Source organism: Xenopus laevis, chromosome 8S, assembly GCF_017654675.1.
Source record: "Xenopus laevis strain J_2021 chromosome 8S, Xenopus_laevis_v10.1, whole genome shotgun sequence".
Lineage (NCBI taxonomy): Eukaryota > Metazoa > Chordata > Amphibia > Anura > Pipidae > Xenopus > Xenopus laevis.
In genome coordinates, this window is record NC_054386.1 from 89,037,845 (window position 1) to 89,058,624 (window position 20,780).

General features: G+C 40.7%; 1 protein-coding gene across 2 annotated transcripts in view; it reads left to right on the top strand.

Annotated features, from left to right (window-relative positions):
- LOC108700317 (bromo adjacent homology domain-containing 1 protein) overlaps window positions 1-14,729 on the top strand; it is a 110,770-nt gene extending 96,041 nt beyond the window's left edge. For both annotated transcript variants that reach the window (XM_041575413.1, XM_041575414.1), the window contains exons 3-7: window positions 7,472-7,848; window positions 9,011-9,170; window positions 9,957-10,033; window positions 11,398-11,489; window positions 13,930-14,729. In XM_041575413.1, coding sequence (XP_041431347.1) covers window positions 7,472-7,848; window positions 9,011-9,170; window positions 9,957-10,033; window positions 11,398-11,489; window positions 13,930-14,119 — 896 coding nt within the window. In that variant the 3' untranslated portion in view covers window positions 14,120-14,729. The remainder of the gene's footprint in view (window positions 1-7,471; window positions 7,849-9,010; window positions 9,171-9,956; window positions 10,034-11,397; window positions 11,490-13,929) is intronic.
- The last annotated feature ends 6,051 nt before the right edge of the window (window positions 14,730-20,780 follow it).

Genomic DNA, 20,780 nt, shown 5'->3' on the forward strand with positions numbered 1-20,780 from the left:
ACCTATAGGCAATAGTAGAAGTGGCACAAGGTGGAGCCCACAGATCCAGCTGTAATACTCTGGTTTTCACAGCAAGGTACAGCAAATGGGGACGTTTAGGATATCCCTAGTGGTGCCTTTCTGGAGGTCGAGGTGAGAGGGTCTGAGAACGGGGGCAAAGCTATTATGGAATCTTTGGTACTCCTTTAATTCAGTTTTCATTAATGTAGCATAGGTATAGGATGAGTTGAGTGGCATGATCTGGGCCAGAGAAGGTTAAGCCTGAGGTCCTGCAGATGTTAAAGATGCACCAGCCTGAAGTTTCAGCTTGTCAATAGCAGCAATGATCCGAGACTTCAAACTTGTCACAGGGGGTCACCATCTTGGAAAGTGTCTGTGACACTCACATGCTCAGTGGGCTCTGATTGGCTGTTGAGAAGCTAAGCTTAGGGCTCGTCACTAATTATCCAGCAGAAAATGAGCTTCCCCTGTAATATAAGATGATGCTACAGGTTTGCTGATTATTAAATTCTGATGCTAATTGCACTGGTTTCTGTGCTGCCATGTAGTAATTATCTGTATTAATTACTAATCAGCCTTATATTGTGGCATTTCTATTCTATGTGTACTGTATATTGTGAGTGGGTCCCTAAGCTCAGTAAGTGACAGCAGCACAGAGCATGTGCAGTGAATCAGCAGAAAAGAAGATGGGGAGCTACTGGGGCATCTTTGGAGACACAGATCTTTACTGCTAAAGGGCTGTGGTTGCCTTGGGCTGGTACAGAAGCCTAAAACATAATGTACAACATTTAAAGCTACTTCAGTAGTTAGGCTTTAGTTCTTATTTAAGGATGATGAGCTTCCATGAGATGCTGGGTGTTGTAGTCAAGGAACCTTAAGGTCACAAGTTGGCATATTTGTGCATATGGTATTACACCACTGTAATGATCAGGATTCTAATGACATGTAGCAAAGGGTCCTCATATTTTCCAATATCAAATTATAGCAAGTAAAGCTGGAACAGCTCTTGTATAAATGGCCACCTCCACCCTGGGCCAAGCTTCTGGGGGGCTGTAGATGTATAATAGCCCTGTGGGCCGTGTGCATTAGCAATAGAAAGAGGGGGCCCAATGTTCCTGCTGCCTCAACGTGGTCATTATGCATTAGGTGTCTGTATTCTTTCTTTCTCTTTAAACCGTGTATGTCTCATGTTTGACGAGTTTTCATGCTGCCAGTACACTCATTTCTCCTTCCCTATTGTACTGTAACAGTCACAGATAACTGCTGTTGAAAGGCCCCGGAGAATAGTTTATATTGTGGGCCTCCTATACCTGATTCATTTAATTTCCTCAAAGCTTTTGTGTGCCGTGCTTACGTACGCTGCTGTGCCAGGCTGAGTGGGCAGAGATGAGCAGCCTCTTGCATTACAGGCTGGATCAACTGCATTCTCCAGGGACAGGCAGGGGAGTTGGGCTGAAAAGGCTTTAAAGTGGACCTGTCACCCTGACATGAAAAGCTGGATAATGAAAGTCCTTTGCAAATTAAACATGGAACTCAAACAGGGTTTTCATTAAAGCATCCTTACCTGGTATAAAGATGTTTAAATATCTGAGCTGTCAAGATAGTTTTAAAGATAATTTGCTAAAGATAATTTGCTAAAAATTTAAAGATAGGCTGGCACAAACCGGACCACACTACATTAAAGGGGACCTATCACCCAAAAAAATTATTCAGAATCCTATTTTATCACATTAGTCAAGCAAAATGAACTTTAATTACACTATATAAATTATTTGAATCCTGTTTCCTTCAGTCTGGGATTTCAAAATTATAGCAAGCAGGAAGCAGCCATTTTGTGGACACTGTTATTAAGACAAGTCTTGTATCATCTCAGAATCTTGTTTGTGCACCAGAATGGGGGACCTGATGTCCATCCCCATGTCCTGGCTACACAATTAAATGGTGAAGAGAACGGGGGGGCATGTGTGGAGAGCAGTGACATGTAGGAAGTGCTGAAAGGAAAGTGAAAGTAATTGTCTGCCCCGCCTCTATGCCCATGGCATAGAGGAGTGGCAGACAATATTTGATTGACAGCTGAGATTTTTAAATGAGTTTACAGCAGCTATGAATGCTTTAAAAAAAAAAAATTCATGTTTAATCTGAAAAGGACTTTTATAATACAAATTTTTGTGTCTGAGTGAAAGGTCCACTTTAATAGATGCAGTTAAAAAAGTATTTATTTAAGCAAAAAAACATCTCAAAATGCGTTTCGTGCCTTGTGGGTACTTAGGGTCAGTCCACACGAGCAGATTCGAGGAGATTAGTCACCCCAATGACAAATCACCTCTTCTTCGGTGCGACAATCTCCCCGAACTGCCTTCCCCTGCCCTCCGCCGGCTAAAATGAAAATCACCTGCGGCAATGCACATGCGGCAATTCGTTTTCCAAAGTCGCCTGAAGTTTCCTCGTGAGGCGCTGGGGCAACTAATCTCCCCGAATCTGCCCGTGTGGCCTGACCATTAGTCATAGTCTAATTTAATAATACATATTTTAAATGATTCACCTTATCAGCTTTCAAATGGGGGTCACTTGATGCTCTATAAAGATACAGCTGTATTTCTATTGCTATTTTTGTAACTCAGGCCCTCTCCTATTCATATTCCAGCCTCTTATTTGTATTAATGCATGGTTACTAGGGTAATCTGGGCCCTAGCAACCAGATTGCTGAAACTGCAAACTGGAGAAGTTTTGAATAAAAAGCTAAATGACTTAAAAACCACAAACCATGAAAAATGAAAGCCGATTGCAAACTGTATCACTCTCTACGTTACTGGGCCGACCAGCAAATACATTTGATGGCCCCCAACATATCCAGAGGTAGTCCTGTTTTAGCAATAGGACTCTACTATCTATGTCATTCAGCTGGTTCACCATATCTTAACACGGTTGAGCATGGAGAATCTGTATATAAACATAGCCCTCTGTGAAAGGGTTTCCCCTGTTTTGTACAAGAAATGAAATCAGTGGCATAAAATGCCTGTAATGTAATGATGCTCCTAGTGCTTTTCCCTTGATTTATGGCCATAATGGCTAATGATACGCTACATTAATGTGAGAGAAGTGTGTGCCTGCAGGCTTGTGATAACTCTTCTATTAAATAGAAATGTGAGAATGAGTTACAATTATTCGTATGATATGAAGGATATGAATGGAAATGCTCCATTACAGAAAGCCTTCGGAAATATTGAGCCATAAGTGGGTTATTTCATGAGATACTATCATTTGTAATACTCTTGTCCTTTTAGTATCTTGTCGCTAGCGTCTGATTTTCCCTAGCAACCATGCAGTGGTTTGAGTGAGAGAATAAGTATAGGAGAGGGAAAGAGTAGGAACATAAGTAATGCAAAGTAAAATTAATTAAATTGTAGCTTCACAGGGCAACAGGTTTTTTGTCTGCTGGGGTCGGTGACCCCCCACTTGAAAGGTGCAAAGTGGTAGCATAGGAAGGTAAATCATTCAGAAACTACAAAGAACAAATAATGAAGACCTACTGCAAAGTTGCTGGGAAAAGGACATATAACATATTAAAAGTCAACTCAAAGTGATACTGACACTAAAAATTATTTTTTAAAACATGAATGAACATTAAGGGTCAGGCCACACGAGCAGATTCGGGGAGATTAGTTGCCCCAGTGACAAATCACCTCTTTTTCGGGACGACAATCTCCCTGAACTGCCTTCTCCCTGCCCTCTGCAGGCTAAAATTAAAATCGCGATTTTTCATTTTAGCCAGCGCGGAGTGAGGTAAGGCGTTCAGGGAGATTGGTCGCCGCAAAGACGAGCCGATTAGTCGCCAGGAGTCTAAATCTCCCCGAAACGATCAGTGGATAAAGGGTTTCTGGATAACTGGTCCCATACCCATAGTAGATCTTAAAAAATTTGGAATAGTCAGTCCGTCAGGTACTTATTTCTTGCAGATCTTTTCCCAGTCTCTCTGCTGTCCCCGAAATCTCCAAATAAAAGAAAGAATCTGCGCCTGTGGCAACAGAAATTAGAAATGAATATGGTGTAATACGTTCAATTTTAGGTGCGCCACCCAGTGTTCAAATGCGTTATTGCAGGGGTGTTTGTTTTCCACCTTTTAAATTCACACTTCTGACTTTATACTCAGGGTGGTGGACACTCCTATGTTTAGTTCTGAAAAACCAACAAAGAACACAACCTCCACCAAATGGCCAAAGAGCCTACTTACAAACCAAAGGCTTGGTAAAGCGTGTAGTATGGGTACTTCTCACATAGGTCTCCCTCCAGCTGGGCAAATGTCTACCTGTATAGGTAGAACTACAATGCCCAGCATCTCACTCACAGCCAAAAGGGGATGGTGAATTGTTGTATATTTACATCTTGAAGGCCACATGTTTGTTACGGTTCTGTAAAGCTGGCCATAGACGTGCAGATTTTAGCCGTATATCCGGCGAACGATCTTACGTCCCAATCTTTAGACCTGCCACTAACCATTCAGATTAATTAAAGTAGTAGAAGAACAAATCAGACGATGTTCTGGCCGTGACTGCAATCATATGAAAGTTATGTCCGACAAATTCTAGTGACAATCACTCATTGTATGTATGCAATACATGCAGCGAAATTATCGTTAGCCGATCGAAATCTTCTAACGTGTCCAATCGCCTAAACGACCGATCACTATGCTACGAAAAACTGTCCGGAGGATCCACACATGGTCGAAAATCGTACAAACCTTCCATTCCTACGACTTTATCTTTGCATCTATTGCCAGCTTAAGGCATAAAATATTGTCATACCTCCCAACTGTCTCATTTTCTGCAGAACAGTCCCGATTTTGACAGCTCAGCCCGCAGTCCTAGATGGCAGTCTCTCTTTGATCTCTTGCACCAATGCCAGAAAACGATACAAAATTTCTGGAACATAATTGAAATAATTGGCATTTTGGCCCTGAACATTCAGCACCTGTCCTTATATACAAATGTAACATTTTCAAGATAAGCAAAGATAGAATTGAAACTATTTAAGATAATCAAGTCTCTTGGGAGAACGGAGACTCGCAGCTTAAAGGGCAATTTCACCTTCTTTAGTAAAACTGTTATAACATATAAAACCGGTCCCTAAAACCCCCAGAAATGTGTTCAAACGTTCATAGGCTGCCAAATTTTGTAAAATAGACATAGTAATTAGGGGATGTGGCTATTAAATGGGTGTGGTCAAAAAATTGGCACTTGTAGTGCGGCACATCTTTTTGTCCATTTTTCAGATGGTGGGAGGTATGTCATGGCCGCAATTCTAACAGGGTGCATGATTGGGGATTTCTGTAGCTCTGTGTGTCTGGCACAGCTGTGTATATAGACATGCATTCATCTGCCTACTTAAAGGGAAACTACGCCTTTAAAAGATAGCCGATCTCCCTAGAAATAAGATAAACTGTGTTTAAAAGGGATTTTTAAGACAAATAAAGCCTTTAAATTAAATGACAGTGTATATTTAAATATAAGGTGCCCTTTCATTTTTCCAAAGTCCGTATCTCTTCTGTTTGGAAGAGCGTTAAAGGAACAGTAACATCAAAAAATGTAGTTGTTTTAAAGTAATAAAAATAAAATACAGTGTTGCCCTGCACTTGTAAAACTGGTGTGTTTGCTTCAGAAACACTACTATAGTTTATATAAACAAGCTGCTGTGTAGCAATGGGGGCAGCCATTCAAAGGAGAAAAGGCTCAGGTTACACAGCAGATAGCAGATAAGCTCTGTAGAACATAATGGTGTTATCTGTTATCCACTATTTATCCTGTGCCATATAGACTTTTTTCAATTTCCGTCATTGCCACACAGCAGCTTGTTTATATGAAATATAGTATATCAGTTTTACCAGTGCAGGGCAACGGTAGATGATATTTTTATTAATTAAAACACTTTAATTTTTGGATGTTGGTTGCTAGTATCCCGCTTTCCCTGGCAACTGTGCAGTGTATTAAGGTCTGACTGGGAGGCGAATGTGAAAAAAATTAATCTCGGGGCAAGCTGTGACTCGGCTAATGCACAGGAGAACATGACTCCAAGTCACACAAAAATCAAGTAGAAATCCCACTTATAAAGCCAATGTAGGTCACACAGCGGTAGCACAAAGGCATTGGAATCTGGTTGTGGCAGTCGATCAGGAATGACTTGGATAATAAAAGACAGGAATAAGGAAAAGGTCACTTGTCTGCTGTCTCATTATCCTGCTCACCTCATTCTTTTAATGCTCTATATAATTATGGGGCAGTACATAAATACAGGAGAGGAACCCTCAATGGGCTGCACACCCTGTGATTCATTTGCAGTGCATTACCCTTCCACGTCCAAACCAAAACTCGGAGGACGCACCACATAAATAGCAGTACAGTCTGCAGGAAAGCCTGAGCATGGAAGTATAAAAGGGAAGTAAAGAGCTTTGTCCAAATGACTTTCTCTGTTTGCCTTCTGCTCCTTTTTCCCTTTAAAGGAGAACTAAAGCAGTAGCTAGAAATGTTGTACATTATGTTTTGGGCTTCTGTACCAGCCCAAGGCAACCACAGCCCTTTAGCAATAAAGATCTCTGTCTCCAAAGATGCCCCAGTAGCTCCCCATCTTCTTTTCTGCTGATTCACTTCACATGCTCTGTGCTGCTGTCACTTACTGAGCTTAGGGACCCACTCACAATATACAGTACACATAGAATAGAAATGTCACAATATAAGGCTGATTAGTAATTAATACAGATAATTACTACATGGCAGCACAGAAACCAGTGCAATTAGCATCAGAATTTAATAATCAGCCCTGTAGCATCAGCTTATATTACAAGGGAACCTCATTTTCTGCTGGATAATTAGTGACGAGCCCTAAGCTTAGCTTCTCAACAGCCAATCAGAGCCCACTGAGCATGTGAGTGTCACAGACACTTTCCAAGATGGTGACCCCCTGTGACAAGTTTGAAGTCCTGGATCATTGCTGCTATTGACAAGCTGAAACTTTAGCCTCGTGCAATAAGTTCACTATATAAAATATGGCATTTTTAGCCACATTCATTTTTAGGGTTTGGTTCTTAATGCGAACCATGTCAAATGCATTGGGGGTTGTGTAATTAGAGATCTATCATTTGCTCCAAGTCTAGTAACCCTTAGCAACCAGTGAGAGTTTTCCTTTCAGACAGCAGACCAGAAAATTCAACCTGAGAATTAGTTGCTATGGGATAAACTTGTACCAATTATTTTATTGCTCCAAATGCCACCCTTTTGTGACCCACACATTGCACTTGCTTTTTTATGGGCTTCCTCGGGCTATGGGACCCCTAACCGTAGTCCCCCCTAAGTGGTGTATACATAGATAAAGATGTTTAATTCCCTTTTCCTCATTTATGAGCACAATTTTGCTCCTATGCAGCAAGTAAAGTCCCAGAGTGGTGGCACAACATTTATTCTATTTCTTTCTGTCTCTGCAGAAGTCTACAAATCTCGTGACCAGCTCAGCCTATCGATCCCCACAGCTGGCCGTCCTGTGTCTCCGGCCCACCCGCTTTCTGGATGTCCCGCCCCCAGTGTCCCACCTGCTGCCGAGCCTGTCCCTTACATGCAGACCCCCAACTCAGAACCTCAGACAATGGCAATGCTGAAGACTACTAGAGAATGCCCACAAAGCTCCAAACCACCCAGTGGTTCCAAGTCCGGCGTCAGAAATACAACTGGCTGCTTTCATTCTTCCAGCAACAAAACCAGCAAGAGCCACAGCCATCCCAAACAGCAAAGGATCCACAGCAGGCGCTCTACCAATGGCTGGATGCCCGTAGGTGCGGCTTGTGAGAAAGAAGTTTTTGTTGTGGTAAGTGTATGCCCTCAGCAGCATGGCTCTTTATTGCTGGGAATAATAACCAAAAGATTGTCCTTATGTTTCCGTATACCCATTCTGTGTTTGGCCTTAGCCAACCACTAGTTTTTGGATTATGTTGGACAAAGCCTTCCCCTTTGAGGTCCATCTTTGGTCAAGGCCCTTCAGGGAGGCTTAGTCTTAAAGGAAAACCCCCAACATTAATACTTAAGCAACAGAGAGTTTATATGAAACTAAGTAGCATATTAAAGAATCTTACCAAACTGGTATATATATATAAGTAAATACTGCCATTTTACATATTTTCCCTTGATCACACATTTTATAATATTCTGTGTACTGCCTCATAGATCAGCTGACCAGAAATACTGCAGCTCTAACTGTAACAGGAAGAAGGGTGGGAGCAAAAGACAGAACTCTGTCTGTTAATTGGCTCATGTGACTTAACATGTATGGTTTGTTTGTGTGCACCGTGAATCGTACGATCCCAGGGGGCGGCTCTTTTTTTTTTTTTTAAATGGCAATTTTCTATTTATGATTAGATTACCCAATGGCACATACTACTAAAAAAGTATATTATTATGAAAATGGTTTATATACATGAAGCAGGGTCATACGCATGAGCTGTTTTATGCAATATATTTTTATAGAGACCTACATGGTTGGGGGGTATAGTTTTCCCTAAAACATACAAAATAGCAAATGATTAATGCACAATAACCTGTAGTCACATGCCTGCCTTATAATTGATAATAATTAAGAATTTAGAATGATTCTAATCTAGAATCTGCAGCTAAATGGTTACAGGTATGGGATCCATTATCCAGAAAGCTACGAATTACAGAATAGCCATCTCCCATAGACTCCATTTTATCCAAATAATCCAGATTTTTAAAAATGATCCTTTTTCTCTGTAAAAATAGATATAATTAATCCTTAATGGAAGCAAAACCACCCTATTAGGTTTAATCAATGTTTACATGATTTTCTAGTAGACGTAAGGTATGTAGATCCAAATTACGGAAAGATCCGTTATCCGGAAAACCCCAGGTCCCGAGCATTCTGGATAACAGGTCCCATACCTTTACTACTCTGTGACATGTATATCGGTCCTTTTTATTAATACTAATGTGTGTGCATGGTTTTGCCCCTGCAGAACGAGCCAGAGCCAGCTCTCAGAAGGAGTTACCAGGCAGTTGAGAGGAATGGCGAAATCATTCGAATTCGGGACACTGTACTGCTGAAATCCGGGCCCAGAAAGAAATCCATGCCCTATGTAGCCAAGATATCCGCGCTTTGGGAAGAGCCTAAAACTGGTAAAAGGGAAAATTCCCAGATACTTTATCCTTGCTTTCTCATTACAATTTAGTTAGTAGAGTGTTCCTTTGTACCTACAGTAACTAGTGTATATAATATAATATCCCAATGGACTGAATACTTGTCAGCTCTCAAATACCTGTGCTGTTAAAGGAAACTTCAACCCTAAACTTAAAAAACCCCTACCCTACATAGACCCCCTCCCTCCTCGCCCCAAGTGTTATCCGGGCAAATGCCCCTAACGTTTTACTTCCCCTCGGTGCAAATGAAGGCATCGGAGTTCATGGGCACCATCTTCAGCCACTCGGAAATCTTCAGAATGAGACCGGCGTGGAGGCGCATGTACAGTTGGAGCAATTTTTCTGTTTTAGCAACAACTGCGCATGCGCAGAAACTCACACAAATTGCTGAAGCGCCGGTACGAAGTTTACCGAATAACCTGAAGATGGCGCCCTTGAACTCCGATGCCTGAATCTGCACCGAGGGGAAAGTAAAACGTTAGCGGCGTTTGCCCGGGGTAACACTTAGGCTGGAGGAAGGGGGTTTATGTAGTGTAGGGGTTTTTTAACGTTAGGGTTGGATTCTCCTTTAAGTGCCCTGATCCTAAATCTTCGGTCCCCCAGGTATTGTTATACTACAGTGCCCAAGCTTGATTTTAACCCTTGGTTATTTGTTGATGAATGCCGGTCCATTAAGATCTAGAGAGCCAAGCTTTATTAACGGATTTTTAGCAGCTCATTGACCATAATGTCCTCTACAGTAATTCTGTGTAATTCCTTTAATAGGTGAGCTGATGATGAGTCTCTTCTGGTACTACAGACCGGAGCACACTCAGGGAGGGCGCAATCCCAGCATGCACGAGGTGAGTGGCAGATTTGTGCTGAGTTATAGCTCCACCTAGTAGTTCAGGCTGTAATTGCAAACCTTTTGGTCACACTTCTAAATTTAATAGATGTAATGTTGTGAAGCAGCCAGTGTCAAACGGTTCCACCTAGAAATATCATTACCTCTATTTCCTGGGGAAGAAACCATTTTGTAGATGAGTAGATGTAGATGAGTGCTCCATTGTTCAAAAGGAAATACATATGGGGCTGTAGGGTGACACGCACCATATAGACCACATATTCATCAAACATTTTCATGCTGTGACATGAAATTAAGTTGAATGACAATCATTTCTGTCAGGGCAGTACATAGCAGTTACGATGGCATGGAGGGGGTTGACGTTTATATGAGCTGGAATGGCTGTTTTGCCCCAGGCATTCTCAGCACTTTGTTAGTTAATAGATGACCTACTCTAAATGAGGTTAGCAGACTGCCCAAGTGTTTGGACATATTGTAACTCACAGCTACACTCTAGTTTAATGGAGACATTTTGTGTAAAAAATAAGAATGTACCAGTATGTTATACTCATTTAGATATAGAAGAATTATGCTTGAAAAAAGTAGTGTTTCAGATTTATTGAATATTTCTGCCTAATAATTCCTCCCTTCTCGTCCACTTCCTGCTCCCTGAATTCCCAGGCTGTGCAGGGGAGCTGACGGCTCTCAGATCACTGCACTGTAGGACAGGAACCAATCAGCAGCTAGCAGGACCTGATAGGGAACTGAAGCCTGTCTGTGCTTTTGTGACTGCAGGGCTGTGATTGGCTGTCCCTCTCCTACTGTGCTTCTGCAGGGACCATTGGGACATGCCCACCCCTCATTTGAAACACAGACAGGGACCAGAGAACATCTATAGGGAGCTCCAATAAAGGGGCTATTTTTAAATATAATATAAATTTTTAGCACCATGTAAAAGTAACACCATATATTACTTATAATTGCCTGCAAAATTAGTTTTTTTTTTCATTTATCCTATATGTCTCCTTTAAAGGGCACACTATAACATAGATACAGGTTTCTTATAAGAACTTGCATAATTGGATCTGGCCAGTATTTTCATGTAGCATGGTTACATGGCATGGTAACTTGCACCCAATGGTTTCATGGTTGAATCCAGCAGCTAGCTGAGGCTGATGGGAGTTGCCATGACTATATTGGAGGCTAATTCAAGAACATTGGAGGAAAGGGGAATTAAAGGGCTTTGTGGGAGGAAAAGTAACAGTTTGTATGTATAGGGCATGGAAATCCTGTTAGTTGTTTTCTGCTTCTACTTGCTCTTATAGAGCATTAGAAATGATTTGGGCTAATAATGTTTGATAACGCTTTTTCATTCTCTTCCAGAGGGAGATATTTGCCTCACGCCATCAAGATGAGAACAGCATTGCCTGCATTGAGGAGAAGTGCTACGTCCTAACATTTGCAGAGTACTGCAGGCAGGTGGCGCTCTTGTGATGGGTTTTTATTATTCTTTCTATCCCTTTATTATTCGTTCTATCCGCAAGGGAGCCATTATGTTTGGGGCAAACATATATAGACGTGACATCTCTCTCTCCCGGGAAGTCTGCCTAGGGGATTTTCCTTGATGTAGAGTACATTGCTAGTACACTGCATTTCCCACAGCAGCAGCAAGTGATTCATTTTTATGCTTAACTCATTTTTATCCATTCTCTTTGGCCTTTGCCCCATACTTGTTTGTGAGCTGTAGTTCCTCCTCCTCCAAACTGGGACTGAGACTGTCAGTTGAGCTCAAGTTACTCTGGGTGCAAAGTTGACAACATTTTCCCCAGGTCTATTGACCTACAGCATTCAATCAACCCATTTAAAAGCAAACATCTAATTGGTTGCTATGGGCTACTGCATCGTGGCCAATGTTGTTACTTTTATTACTACCCCTCTGTTTTATAAGAGTAGCATTTTATGGAACTGCTATCACTATGACTGGAGTGGGTTATCAGTTTCATGCACTGTTAGGGCAGAGACAGATGAGAAGATTCGGGGAGATTTAGTCCCCCAGGCGACTAAATCTTCTTCCTGGGCGACTAATTTCCCCCCGAACTGCCTCCCTGCCAGCTTGAATCTAAATCGCTGGCGGGATGGCACTCAGAGCACTTTGTTTTCTGAAGTTGCCTAACGAGAAAACTTCAGGTGACTTCGGAAAATGAAGCACTCCAAGCGCCATCCCGCAGGTGATTTAGATTCTAGCCGGGCGGCAAGGGAAGATTAATTGCCCATAGAAGAGCCGGTTTGTCTCTGACTAATCTCCCCGAATCTTCACGTCTGTCTCTGCCCTTACACCCTGTACAAGTCACACAGGCTATACAGAGGGGCAGGGTTTTCCTCTAAAACGCAAAACTGTCAAATTAGACTAGGGAGTTACTCAAAATCTATTCAAGTTATTTATTTATTTTTTAAATTTGATTTTCAAGATTTATCATACTCTGGCTCTTTAAGAACTCAAATTTGACTATTCTCCCCCTAAAACCTGCCAAATTGCTGTTTAAGTCAATGGGAGACGTCCAAGGATCAATTTGAAGTTGTTTGCAGCCTTCCTGACACGAATCAAGTTAAATTCAAATCAAATTCCATTCGAATTTGAGTTTCCGGGTTGGGTCGATTTAATTCATCCGAGGTTTAAAATATTCGATTTATTTCTTTTTTTTAAATACATTTTGACTGGTTGAATGGGAGTTTAGGGGAGTTTTTAAAAACTCGCATGAATTTGACATTCTACCTTTGATAAATGTGCCTCTAAATATGTATCTCTCAAGTTCATCTACATATTGTTTATGCTGTTCATCTGCTGTTTGTGCCCAAGATATAGATATGTGTTGTTCGCTGCTGATGTACAACTCCTAGGCAGACATGGGCAGAAAGAGAGGATGCTGGGAGCTGTGCTGATTAGGGTTGCCAGGTTGGCGGTTTTCTAGACAAATTGGGCTACTAATTTAAAGCCCAGGCTGGTTTTGAAAGTACAAACTAGCCAAGGTACAGATTTGGGCTTTTTTTCTTGCCCTAATGTGAAAAGCCTGTGTCTCCCTATGCATGTTGGGTAATGTAGTTTTTGTTTGCCAATTTGCCCACTTCCAATATACGACTACACTACCCAGAATGCAATGTGAGTTACCAAATGTTGGGCCCTGTACCCCAGACTCCAGTCACTCTTAGGGTCTGGCCACATGGACAGATTTGGGGATATTAGTTGCTAGGTGACAAATCTCCTCTTTTTCGCGGTGACTAATCTCCCCGATCTGCCTTCCCTGCCTTCCACCGGCTATAATGTAAATCGCCTGGAAGTCACCCGTAATTGCCTCACGAGGAAACTTCGGGCAACTTCGGAAAACGAAGCATTCCGTGTGTGATTAACATTTTAGCCAGCGGTAAGGCAGATCAGGGAGGTTAGTCGCCGCGATGAAGAGGAGATTTGTTGCCTGGCGACTAATCTCCCCAAATCTGCCCTTGTGGCCAGACCCTCAAGCATTCTTGCATTTACTGGTGACTTTCCTCAATTTCAGACAAATTTGGAGCAATCTGCTGGCCACCAAAAAAGGTTGAAGTGTTTTACCAATATTTATATGTATTAGGGCCTTATGGGACCCTTATACCTCCTGGGCCTCCCCATATGTCCTATTTTGCTTCATGGAAAATTTTTAAAAAAAGGCATATCTTCATATATATTCGTGTATTTTTTAGACTTTTTTTTCACTGCACATATTGTGCTATTCTTGGGATACTTTTGAAGTGCCTCTTGGCTAGTTTTGAGCTGGTTGTGTTTAGCCGACTTTGGCTGGTTTTGTAAATGACATCTGGTGCTGATGCTCTTGCTTGGTGTTCTCAAAACAATATGGCTAACTGCAACTTTTTAATTTCTTGTAGATTTTGTGCCTTGGTAAAGCGTCGAGGGGAGGGCTGCCCAAACAGGAAAGCCTTGATTGTCCCTCCCTCCGCAGAGTATTCCACCCCCTCACACCGCAGGGTGCCGGATAGCACCGACCCGGGGCTGGTTTTCCTGTGCCGGCACGTCTACGACTTCAGGCACGGCCGCATTCTGAAGAATCCGCAATAGCATCCTCTTCAGATGTGAGACAGCGCAAGACTGTTTTTTAGCATCTTTCCCAGCCGCCGGCCCTGCGTGTATCAGGAAGCTGGGAGCCTCTTGCAGAAGCCTTCAGGCTCTGGATTCAGGAACAGACACTGGTTAAAGTACTCAGCAGTTGAAAGCACAGCACTTCGTTAGAGATGAGCATAAATTAAGAGAAAAAAATAAAAACAAAACACACACACAAAAAAAAAATAGAAATTATATAACATATAAATATATAAATATAAATATATCTATATATTGGGGGAAAAATAAGCCAGTACATCAGGTCAGGAACCATGGTTGCAAGCTTGTGTAGGGCTTGTGTAGGGATGTGTTAGTGCATGGTTGGACCAAGCTCGGTTCAAATGCCTTAATATGTCACACAGGTCCCAGTCATCCCCCCCCCCACGCACAAGACACAATACTCCCTCATCAGTGTGGGGGCAAAATCTCCCATTATTTATAAAGAAATATTTCAATTAACGGGGACTTGTTCAACTTTCAATTAACTTTTAGTATCATGTAGAGAATGATATTCTGAGACAATTGCCAATGGATTTTCATTTTTTCTTACAATTTGTGGTTTTTGAGTTATTTAGCTTTTTCATTCAGCAGCTCTCCAGTTTGCAAATTCCGCAGTCCGGTTTCTAGGGTCCGAATTACCCTAACAACCAGGCAGCGATATGAATAAGAGACTGGAATACGAATAGGAGAGGCCTGAATAGAAAGATGAGTAGTAAAAAGTATCAATAACGATACATTTGTAGCCTTACAGAGAATTTAATTTTTAGACGGGGTCAGTGACCCCCATTTAAGAGCTGGAAAGAGTCCGAAGAAGAAGGCAAATGATTCAAAAACTACAGAAAAGCTGGCCAGGTAATGGGCCATATAGTTGTATGTGCCATATCTGGGCAGCTCAGTGGGAGATCAGCTCATCTCTCATTGAAGGTGATGGACCAGTGATGGAGAGCCTGTGACATTTCAGCTGAACTAAAGCTCCCATCATGCAGCAGTTGGTGTGCCACAGGGTTGCTGTCACTATATGAAATGTTACTTTCTCTCCAGCATTCACCTCCGTTTTAGAACTGATTTAACCATTAACTTACACTTTTTTTCATTCCACTAGATTAATTTTCATCATTTTGTTTTCCTGCTTATTATTAGTTTAGAGGCTGCCTGCTCTTGCCAGGCGCTTACAATGGAAGGAGGGTCCACACTAAGAGGCAGATTTATTAAGGGTCGAAGTGAAAATTTCAATTTTTGAATTTTTTTCTTTTTAGTTAGTCAAAACTCTTGTGAGTTATCCAAACTCAATTTGAGTTTTAATTTGAATTCCGAGATTTATCATACGCTGGCCCTTTAAGAACTCAAATGCGACTATTCGCCTCCTTAGACCTGACAAATTGCTGTATAAGTCAATGGAAGAGGTCCAGGGATCATTTTGGTGATGTTTGAAGCCTTCCTGACATTCAAATCGAGTCGTTTTTTTTTTAATTCGATTCGAGTTTTTCGAATCCAAAACAAATTTGATTCTAGTTTTCGGGCCTATCAAATTCGTCCGAGCAGAGAAAATTTGATTTTATTAATAAATTTCAATTGGTTTATGGTTTAAAAACCATACATTTTAACCCTTAATAAATGTGCCTCTAATAGTACTACATACATAATAAGCCTATGTATTATAGTGTAACTGTCTGCACTCCACTGAATAAGGAGAATATGGAGCTGTGGATGTTACCCCCCCCCCCCCCCCGCTTGATTGAGTGATAAGGTGTATTTATTAAAACCACATTTCCATCTTCCATTTATTTTCAGCATTGCAGGAAGGCATGGTTTTATTTTTGTCATGTGCACAAAAGGGTCAGGAGCGGCCATATTGCTTGTCTTGCCATGTTCAGTGTTGCTCAGACATAGTGCTGAATTCTATAGGAATTATATATAATATTATAAGCAATATGGCTGCTCAATCCCATAGTTTTTTAATATATTATTTTATTTTGATTCGAGACTCTGGGGCTGCCATGTGTTAGTCTTGACATTCTTTATAAGTGTCACTAAAGATGGTGTCCTGGTTAGGGATGCACCAAATCCACTATTTTGGATTCGGCCGAATCCTTCGCGAAAGATTCAGCCGAATCTGCATATGCAAATTAGGGGTGGTAAGGAGAAAACATTTTTTACTTCCTTGTTGTGTGAAGAAAAGTCTAGCGATTTCCCTTCCCACCCCTAATTTGCATATGCAGATTCAGCTCGGCCAGGCAGAAGGATTCGGGCGAATCCGAATCCTACTGAAAAAGGCAGAATCCTGGATTCGGTGCATCCCTAGTCCCGACGAACGTTACTGAAAATGACCCAATGATTAAAGCAATATGACAGTTAGTCATATCAATATGCAAAGGAGGAATATTTTGTGCATACAACCTATGCCAGCATATTACGTTGTTTACCGGAAAGTAAATGGGAGATAAGCACTCTATAAATAGGGTATATTTTGCCTTTAAACCCACATAAATCTTAAAAAAAAAAAAAAAATAGTTTTTCCCCCTCCCCAAAGATATTTTTTCTACTTCAGCAGTTTGTCCCACTATTTAATGGAAACCCCCCCAAAGTCCTCTTTCTATGAACTTTCTGCATTGTCGTCCATGCATCAGAAGTGACCAATAAGAAGCTTGTGTTCTGACAAACTGCTACCTGATTGCTCAACATAATTGCCATTTGCCTTATGTGTACAAAGTCTATACATATATGTTTATCAGAAGACAGACTTGTTCAGATGGATTTTGGAGGGGGAGGGAATAATTCAACTATAAAATAAACAACCAAAGGATTGAGAAACTGGGTAGATAGACTCTGTAGCTTGCACTAATTCTCACACTGTATCAGTACTTGTAAACTGCTGTAAATCACTGAGTTAAAGTAGAATTCTGCATTTTCAGCTTTCAGAATAACCTTTTTTTTCTAAATTAAGCAGAAAAGTCAGTTTGGAAAGACACAATCAAAACAAAACAAAAAAAATTCTTGTATAGCCAGAAAGTGAGTCCGGACACCCTGTTTCATTGATCTTACCAAAGACGTACGAGGTAAAGTCGCAGTTCTGCTTTGTTCCACTAGTGGGTGATATTGTTGCCTAATGTTATTTTATTATTGTCCTTTATTTATATAGCTCTGACGTGTCAGGCAGCACTTCACGGAATTAATTCGTCATTCATATCCGTCAATTTATAGTTCCCATCATATTCACATAACGCACTAGCGTCAGTTTCGGCAGGAGCCATTTGCACATTTTTGTAGTTTGGGAGGAACCCCACACAGACATAGGGACAACATACAAACTCATTGCAAGGCCGAACTACTTATCACAGCTGTGCTGCCTTTGCTTTTATATATTATAGTGTCATGGATTGAAGTTTTAAAGGACAAGCTGAAACTTTTGGCTGGTGCAATAAGTTCAGTATATAAAACATGGCATTTTTAGGGTTTCCTTCTCCTTTAAAGGATAAGTAAACCTTTAAAATAAGTGAATGTAAAATTGATGAGGTTGCTATCCTAAGCACTTTTGCATTGTACATTCACTATTTATTCTTTTCTCATTCCAAGATATAAAGGTATACATGTACTGTTAATATGAATAAATTTTGTTACAACAGTGCCACCTGCTGGTCAGTTTCCGACCAGTCTGACCATCAAGTAGTCAAGGAAGTTGTCAGGAGAAAGAAAGAGGTTGCTCTGATGTTCTAAAAAAATAGAAACCATTCTCAAATCTTTCCTAAGCAGAAGAACATCAGAGCAGCCTCTTTCTTTCTCCTGACAACTTCCTTGACTACTTGGTGGTCAGACTGGTCGGAAACTGACCAGCAGGTGGCGCTGTTGTAGTCTTATTAACAGTACGTGTAACCCTTAATATGTTGGAATTAAAACAGAATAAATAATGAATGTTAATTACAAAAGTGCTTAGAATAACACTCTCATCAATTTTACATTCACTTGTTTTAAAGGTTTACTTATCCTCTAAAGATGTTGGTCCAAGTGTATTATATAACGAGGCAAGGACAAGTACATTATTATTGACTGGTGGGTGCCAACATGTTGGCGCTCCCTTAAAGGAATATAATTATGAACTTTATGCTCACTAGGGGTGTCTAATGCATTTGTACCCCCTAGTGAATGTCACTTTACTTGTCCTTTATTAACAGGAACAGTGACGTGTTTTTAATATCTGTAGTTTTCAAATTTAAAAAAAAACCTGTATTTTATATATGGACTTGACCTTATTCCTCTATCCCATAAAAAAAAACCTGTAGACAAATTGATTAAACCTTATAGTCTCACACCTTTTAATCTGGCCATGCTTTGTGTTCCGTTACCTGGAAACCCGTTACCCAGAAAGCTCAGAATTATGGAAAGGCCATCTCTCATAGAATCCATTTTATCGAAATAATCCAGATTTTTTAAAATAATTCCTTTTTCTCTGTAATAATAAAACAGTAGCTTGTACTTGATCAAAACTAAGCTATAATTAATCCTTAGCCTATTGGGTTTATTTAATGTTTACATGATTTTCTGGTAGGCTTAAGGTATGAAGATCCAAATTATGGAAAGATTCATTATCTGGAAAGCCCCAGGTCCTGAGGATTCTGGATAACAGATCCCATACCTGTTTATGGGAACCGCACTTCCTGTATCACATTTTCCACTAGTGTGTTTCATCCAGACACCCCCCATATTACAGAGCTATCAGTCGGGATAGTCTACCCAGGATACATGTAACATACATGATCATATCAGTGCATGTATGACCAGCTAAACATAGAAGTGTATCATGTCCTTATCTGACTGTTGTAACACACAATTTTGCTCTATAATATATGAAACAAACATATTCTCCAATCATAACCCTTATTGCAGCAGCTGGAAGAGCTTTAAGGTTCTATATGGAAACCATTCCCTATAAAAAAGGAGCATATGATATAGGTTTGTAATATCCCCAGTACATATTCCATACATGGAACTTTTACTTACTATCATGCAGTAAATGTGCACCATAGCAACCAGGCATTGATTTTCATTATTGTACAGGTATGGGACCTGTTATCCAGAATGCTCGGGACCTGGTGTTTTCCGGATAAATGATCTTTCTGTACCTTAAATCTATTAGAAAATCATGTAAACATTAAATAAACCCAATAGGCTGGTTTTGCTTCCAATAAAAAATAATTATATCTTACATATAATTAGATCAAGTGAATGGTACTGTTTTATTATTACAGAGAAATAGGAATTTATTTTTTTAAAAAAATGGATTATTTGATTATAATGGAGTCTATGGGAGACTGCCTTTCCGTAATTTGGCGCTTTCTGGATAATGGGTTTCTGGATTACGGATCCCATATCTGTAACTGCACTAGAATAATGGAAGAAAATGACTGGTTGTTGCCATGCATGTCTGTGCTAGTACAAGTTGAAGCCAATGTAAGTAAGTCGGCACAAGAATTTCTCTGAGTACCCTCTGAGTTAGTCAGTTAGCGACTTGAAGGGGGCCCACATGGGACATAACTGTTCATTGAGTTTGCAATTGATCCTCGGTATTCAGCTTAGATTCAAAAGCAACAGTTATGACCCATGTGCCCCCTCAAGTCACTGATTGGTTACTGCCTGGTAACCAATCAGTGGAAACCAAGAGAGCTGAAAAGCAGGAAGTAGTGTTCTGGCTATTATGTTACACATCCAGTCACTCCAGCCTTTACAGAACCTACTTCAGGTCAAGAGAAAAATCAAATATCAAATATTGTGAGTTCTGATGGATTCCACAAGCTCTGCTATATAAAGTATGAGGATAGAGGACTTTAGTAGTAGCTGTGCTGTCGGTTTTCTAGTTAGGAATTGTGTGTTCTCCTAGTTTGTGTGCTCCAGCCAATGATGTCCATTAAATAAACCTCACCTTCTGCAGCTCATTATTCCGAATCATGCGCGACCATGGTGATGCGAGGCAGTGGGGTAGGCTCTGCAAACTTGTGCTGTCCATACTTTATGGCAAAATGATGAATTTTTAGTAGATGCCCTTAGAGGTGGAAGCTATTTTAGCTCTTCATTTAGACTAGACCTGGGGTTGGCCAACTTGTACATCTCAAGCTACTCCCAGAATCCTTTTGGTAGTGCAACGGCCTCAGGTCAGATGTTGCAGGTGTAGGGCAAAATCTTATTCCTAATGGAAGCGATAAGTCTGGGCTTCACTACAAAGTCCTGTATGCAGTTACCGCCTCTATACTATAAACTGACAGTTGCGAAGACTACAGTTAACTACTCAATAGATCATTGATTTAATTTGCCCTATAAAGGAAAGCACGTTTAACTCATGCGGGAATGAGCACATAATCCTATCTCCGCCCGTAGATCTCCACCGTGGTCCTTGGGTTCTCTGGCTGTAGCCTAGTGCAGCATGTCGTGGGTCGTCTCTCGTTTCATGAAAGTATTTGCATATTTTTTTCCTAATCTCTTAGATACGATATTTTTTTGAAACTGAAAATGCAGTTAGTAGAATTTTAAACTGAAAAAAAAGTGTAAAACTCGATACATGTTAAAAAATCTATTTTAGTTGATTTTGTAAAATGCACTTTTGTGTCTTTTATTTTTTTTTTCACCCTTG